This window comes from Simochromis diagramma, unplaced genomic scaffold, assembly GCF_900408965.1.
Source record: "Simochromis diagramma unplaced genomic scaffold, fSimDia1.1 OVJJ01000596.1, whole genome shotgun sequence".
NCBI classification, from domain to species: Eukaryota; Metazoa; Chordata; class Actinopteri; order Cichliformes; family Cichlidae; genus Simochromis; species Simochromis diagramma.
Genome location: NW_024387245.1, coordinates 25,354,158 through 25,361,213, shown reverse-complemented (window position 1 = coordinate 25,361,213; position 7,056 = coordinate 25,354,158). Strand labels below are relative to the sequence as shown.

Sequence of the window (7,056 nt, the reverse complement as noted above, 5' to 3'; positions counted from 1 at the left end):
ATAAAAAAACAAAAAAAATGTGAATCAAATTGACCATTACGGCAAGGCAGGGATGGTCCATTTGGTAAAGTAAATCCGTTGGGCATCTTTCTTCGCCTTTAGACAATAATTCTGATGGCAAAAGAGCCAAACGGGACAGATTTAAAAAAAAATAAAAAAAAATAAAAAAAGAAATCCTGGATTCTCCAAAGTGTTCACCTGCTTACCAAATTGGCCATAAAAAAGATAAGTATAAATTAGTTTCTCTTTGAAATTTTACTATGTTAAAATATTTGGAATTATTTTGACACTGAACACTGAACAAAATTAGATTTATTTTTTTGAAAAACACATTCTTCATATCTGGGCTGGAGCCTATCCATGCTGTCATAGGGGAAGAGGGGCGGTACACCATGGACCCTCGACAGTTGTAGGGCTGACACAGACAACCAATCACACTGAGACCATATTTGCTTCCTCATGTATGTGTAAAAGATGATAGATGCAGCTATTCGTACACCAGGGGGTGCTGGAGAATAGGGTGATAAATACAGATTAACCCTTTAAGACCTACCATAGAACCAAGTCCGCCAGAGCTTATATTATATTTTTACATGCCGTAGTGCTATTTTTGGGAGCATTTCAAGTTGCTATACATCAATACAACCATTATAGCCCAGATTTTAATAATATGTATGCATTAAGTGCATAGTACTTACATACATTGCAAAAAAGTGCAATAAACTACAAACAAATTGAAAATCGTTTTTGCTTTTTTAACATATATTTCTAGTTAGAGAAATTTAAGAGGCTTATCCCTCAAAACTGCAAATACAAAACAGTTGCACAAAATAGTTTCCTACCACAGGAAATTTATTTTGAGTGTCTTCATAGTTTTATTTTTGAAATACACCATTTTTTATATACTGCAGGAAAAATGAAAATAAATATTATAGTGCAAATTTGCAAAAAAGCAGCATGTGCATCAAAATAAACTATTTCCAGCAGTGCAATATGAGTCCTAAGCATCCCAGAAACGACACAGAAAGTCATAAAGTCAAACATAACTTTTAAAAACACCAGTATAGGCTCATAAGGCCCTGATGGTAAAAAACTACATTTCCGCAAAATGATGTCACTTCCGGTTCCGGGCAGGTTAATGGAGGACATGCAAAAGTTCGCGCTGATGTCTATTCCAATGTAGGAAGTGTTACGAACAGCTGATCGGATCGGCAAAGCGTGTTTCTGGAATATTATGTTTTTGTTGGTGCAAGCGCTTTTTATGCAGTTTTTGCAAAGCTATATGTGGAAGGAAACTGTGACCTAGGACAAGCTGATGGCATAAGAAGTAAGTACAACTCCTCCGGTTTCATATGCAAAAAAAATTATTGCGCTAGCTTACGTGGTTGCAGAGCTACCGGGATTTAAAAATAGTTACGCAAAACAGAGCATGCCCGCTCCGACCGGTTTTAAAGGGTTAATAACAGAGATAAAGAGAAACCAAATCATGGTGTCAGATTAATTTATTTTATCCAACACAAAAAAATCTTGTTCTCACAATCAAACAGAATAAAATCGGTGAATCATGCTGTAATACTTATCTTTTCAGAAACAGGCAAACTGTGATGACTAAACCAATGTGTCTCTAACTTTTTTTCCTTTAGCATTTTATTAAAAAGTAGGAAACTCTACAGTGATGTTAAGCTGTATTCAGCCCATGCGAGTATCAGTGCTGAAATCAGGGCTTGGCCCACAGTCAGGGTCGATGTCCATGATGTGGAATCCATGACGTATAGTAGGTGGACAATCCTCAGTGAGCTCAGCAAAATTCAGGAACATGTCTCTTATTCGTTGATTGTTAATGCACAGCGCCCCACCTCGCCTCTCATACTGGGTTTTAGCCCTGTTTACATCAGCAATACAGGTCCAGTGTTTGTTTTGGTTTTTGGTCACACACCACTTTGAATGGTCATTTGAAGGAGTCCAACTACCCACACCTGTATTTGTATTGATATTTTGAATATTGTACACTCTGTGGTTGGGGTCTGAACAATAGGACGGGGCCCGTCCAGCCTGGCAGCCCCAGGTGTGCACAGCAACATCACTGTCAATTACTTGGGCAATGGTGAAGTAGAGGTCTCCAACTGCAAGAAACGACAAGAATCCTTTAATCCTGTCCAGTTCTTACAAACTGATTCTGATTAGTACTATTGAACAAATAAATAAAAGCAAATTGAAAAAACCCCACACAAGGCCCACACTTGTTTAATTTAAAAGGTTAGCCTTTAAGCTGGCACTCATATACATACAGACATCTCACCTGTTAAGTGTTCTGACTGTTGTTTAGCAATGCTGTAAAAGTTCTGATGTTCTTTTGACGTCAGCATTTGTAAGGTTCTTGGTGGGTTGACTTGAACCCATCTTGTTGCTTTAATGAGCTCTTGATGGAAATCATTTGGAATATCATAGTCAAAAGGAAAAGCTCCGATGTACTGCAGGTGATTACCTGGAAATAGATCAAGGAGATCTTTACTGTGAGCTTTAGATCAACCTCTGGGGGTTAAATTGTGAAATGTATAGAATTTAAATTGTGCTTATTACCGATGTTTTTGAACTGGTCGTAGGGGAAAGTTACACAGATGAACGTCTGAGCATTTTTAAATCCGCTTTCAGGCCAGAACTTGTTTTGGTCTCTTCTGAAGGGGAATTGAGGCATGCTGTGTAAGAGCCAGACCCCATAATTGTTTTTTTCAACCATCAGAACCCCTGTGAACCGGAACAGTTACACAGCTGGTCATTAAACAGTAGAATGGATACCCATTCATCAAATACTTTACTCCTTGCTAGCCCACTCATGGATGACTCAACCAGTCAACAGACTTTGTTTCTAGTATTGTCCCTAAATGCATGCGCAGATGGCATGGAGTGGAGTGTGATGAGGACCCAAATGCAGGGCCCAAAATGTAGTCTTAACAAAAGGCAAGCTGTTTATTGGCGGAGCACAAACAAGGAAAGTGAAAATGAAGATAACGATAAATAAACTGAGTAAAAACCAAACAATGGGGAAAATAAAACCCCAAAAAACCTGGAACATGGATGTCACGGCTAGGTGGCCAGTGTGTTGTAGTGTGAACCCAAAAGCAAGTGAATAAGAGGCAGGATCGAAATGAACAGAAAGCGAGCCTTTATTGTGTCTGATAACACATAAATCAAACAATAACAAAAACTGGACAAGAACTAGCAAAAGCCTGAACTGGGAAAAACTACAGGAGGAGAAATCTGGGAATTGAAGACGCAGGGGAGGTTAACAGACAACCCGACAACAAACACAGGGAAGCTCACACAATACATACACATGAGGGTGATGAGGGAAGTTTAAACACATAATGCAATTGGGATGAATAGACATAATGACACAGGGGAAGCAATACGAAACACGAAATGAGAGACTGTCAAAATAAAACAGGAAACACTAAGACGCAAACTATAACAAACAACAAGACACATAGCCAGGAGGAAGGAGCGCACATGAGAACAGGATTGACTTGAACCATAGTAACACAAAAATATATAAACTCAAAGGTTAAGTTCAAGACCCAGAACCCTGACAACAGAGAAAACTAACAGGAGTAGCGAGATGAACACACAAACTGATAAAGGGGACAATATAAACACTGAGGGGTGACAAGGGAAGTGGAAGCACATGAGAACACAGCAGGAATAAATTAGACATAAAGAGACAGGGGAAGCAAAACTAAACACACTGAATATAGGATGCAAAACTGTCAAAATAAAACATGAAACACACTGAGGCATAGACTAAGAAACATGGGCTTGACACAGAAACGTGTGTAAACCAACAGATACAAAAGATGAAACACAAAGAGAGGAACAGGTAAGGGTAAGAAACACAGAGACACAACCTAAGACAGGGAGAGTGAGAAATACACACAGAGAGGGTGAAGGAGCTAAACACAGAAAAACACGACACAAGAGGAACCTCACAGACAAGCAACCAGTAACCTGAAATATAAATAAACTCAGAAACACAGAAGGAACTGAACTCAAGACTAAACTGTAAAACTTCAATATCTTCACAATATCACCAAAAGAATCACAATAATATGATAAACTAAAAATGCTCAACAGACCCAGAACCATGGCAAGTATTTCCCTTATATGATGGACTCGCGACAGTGTGTTCTTAGTGAAAAGATACAATCTCTAGCTTTACTTACCTTTACTGTGGCCAAAAATGTCAGTGTTGGCACTACATCCTGGAGGCTGATCGCTGTAACTGAGGAATCCAAAGTTTCGTGGCTGCAAATGATGCAAAAAAAAGCTACATTAACACTTTGTAAGTAAACATACAGAGCAGGCCTACATGACAACACAGTCTCACAGCAGAAACACTCATGACATTCAACCTTTTAATTCCAGCTTCTAGACAGAGATTTTGTCTGTTTTTCAGGTAATCTGCCTGGTTAGGTTTTAGCAACAAGGCTGTTTGGTAGTTTTAGGTTTGGGTTAAAATGCAACAGTTGCCACTTTTTAAAGCTCCATTTTCTTGGTTGCCATTGTGACACATCCTCTCTGAAAAGTCTTAGCAACACATGTTGCAGAGACAAAATTATACTTATTTTTGAAACAGATTAGTGTTCACTGGTAACTTGGTTTTTGTCTTTTATGTGTTTAACCAACCAAAGACTCTCACCATGTCTTTAACTGACTTCAAGATTGGCCTCAGCGTGTTGCCCAAGGCAGCAGAAGAATCGATGAGGGTCTTATAGTTAGTTGTACCGGGTACCATATCCACTCTTTGTGTTGAATCGATGTAAATGTATTTTATCTCCCTTTGATATATTTTAGTTTGAGGATTTTGAGGATCTGGGATCTTCTCTCCTGGTGCCTTATATAAGATGTACCTGATCACAAAGAGAAATAAAATGTAAAAAGAGACAAAAGGATAAATGTTAGCCTGACTGACTCCCACTAAAAACATTTGGTTAAAACCCTTTCTTTGATGCCCAGGGGACACCCTTAGCATAATTTTCCAACAGAGTTGTCACTGAGAGGCAGGTAAAGTGACAGACGGCACAGTCATATAACCTTTAACCAGAGTAAAAGAGTTGGTTCTTTGTTTTGTTTTTTTGCACTTGTTTGCATTTTGATTTTAAATTTTCAACTCTACCTCTGCTGTTAGTGTTTAGTTTTAAAATGTTAAAAAACCCACTCACATTAAGCACTCGTGTCTGTTTCACTCCTCCTATTGCTCTCTAGTGTACTGTTCTACACATTAAAAATGAGGATGAAAGAATGCCTGCTGTTGTACAGTGTTAATAAAAACAGGCTTTACTGAGACTCAGTATGTGACAAGTTAAGAGTGAGACAAGATTAGTTCATTGCTGTCTTAGAAAGGATTTTAATAAAAGTGTTTCCTCACCAGTCTACCTCATGATCATTGTTATCCCTGCAGGTCACTATGGCCTCAGATCCCAAGAAGAACAGAGTGAGAGTCAGCACGAGCCTCCACATCGTAAAACAGCCACAGCACAACCTGGTTTATGTTGGCACCTTCCAGGAACAGTTTATTTGCCTAAATTATTAAATTTCAGGAGGTTAAAAAAGATATTTTATAGTATTGCTGACATCCTTTTTATGAATATGGATTAATTCAGGACTCATATATATATATATATATATATTTGTGAGTTTGTGAGGGAATCATGTCCTCTAATCTAAATGTCCAGCAAGTACAAAGAAGTCAAAAGGTTAAATATTCAGCTAATCTGGCACTGAATGATTCAGTATTTCACATTTAAAGGTGTGGATTTAATTTCAATTAGCAGCACTTTCATTCTGAATGAAAAATGGGCACTGGTATATCCTGCAAACCTTGTTGGCCTATTCTCACACACACACATACTCTGGATGTATCAATGGTGCAATGGTGGTGTTTTGTATCTTGCATGAGGATATTTAGGCATGCAGACCAGAGCCCACTCCTCCTAAGCCCTGTGTCATATTTGGTAAATGGACTGATTCTTATATAGTGCTTTTCTACTCTCCCCGAGTACTCAAAGCACTGTATACAACATGCCTCATTCACCCATTCACACCCACTCATACAAGCACTTCTAAACTCAAGTGCAACTAATAAACATAAACATAAACATAAATGTTGGGGTTAACATCTTGCCCAAGGATATTTGGCATGCAGACTGGGGGAGCCAGGAATCAAACCATCAACCTTCCAAGCAGTAGCTGATCTGCTCTACCACCTGAGACACAGCCACCCCATATTTTAATAAGCTTTGCTGTGCAGACTGCACATACTGGGATACATGCACAGTGTTTCTTTTGGGCTAAAGCCCTTTTAATTACTGAGCCTTTTCCCTCCCTGTCAGCACATCAGGAGCAGTGAAGCTTCTTACCTTCCACCACTTCAGTCGTCTCAGTATTTCTGACAGAGCGTGGTCTTCACCTCAGATCTATCCACCTCTTGGTGTATTTGTCTGTTCCCCCTCACTTAAATCCTCTCCAGCAGGCTGCTGATCAGAGGTTTGACGGAGGCTCCATTTATGGTCATTTAACCTTGTGAAGAAACTAAATGCTGTTTGATTTTCAGCAGTCAGCATGAATCTGTACTTTGTGCCTCACAAACAGAATAAACTGAACTAAAGTGCAGTATTTATTTGCTTTGGAGCTTGTTTTTATCTCTATACATGTACGGCATAGAGACTGTTTGAGAATTAAAGCTCAGACCAAAGGAGGTCCCAATTTAAACTCACACTCCCACCACCTCTACAGGGAGTGCAGAATTATTAGGCAAATGAGTATTTTGTCCACATCATCCTCTTCATGCATGTTGTCTTACTCCAAGCTGTATAGGCTCGAAAGCCTACTACCAATTAAGCATATTAGGTGATGTGCATCTCTGTAATGAGAAGGGGTGAGGTCTAATGACATCAACACCCTATATCAGGTGTGCATAATTATTAGGCGACGTCCTTTCCTTTGGCAAAATGGGTCAAAAGAAGGACTTGACAGGCTCAGAAAAGTCAAAAATAGTGAGAT

General features: G+C 39.0%; 1 protein-coding gene across 1 annotated transcript; it reads right to left on the bottom strand.

Annotated features, from left to right (window-relative positions):
* Positions 1-1,637: 1,637 nt before the first annotated feature.
* LOC120714605 (deoxyribonuclease-2-beta-like) lies at positions 1,638-6,597 on the bottom strand. Its single transcript, XM_040000920.1, has 7 exons — positions 6,414-6,597; positions 5,423-5,575; positions 4,694-4,904; positions 4,218-4,299; positions 2,581-2,745; positions 2,300-2,485; positions 1,638-2,123 (listed from the first exon to the last, which is right to left on the bottom strand). The coding sequence occupies exons 2-7, from the start codon at positions 5,512-5,514 to the stop codon at positions 1,690-1,692; spliced, it is 1,170 nt and encodes a 389-aa protein (XP_039856854.1). The 5' UTR covers positions 5,515-5,575; positions 6,414-6,597; the 3' UTR covers positions 1,638-1,689.
* Between the last annotated feature and the right edge of the window lie 459 nt (positions 6,598-7,056).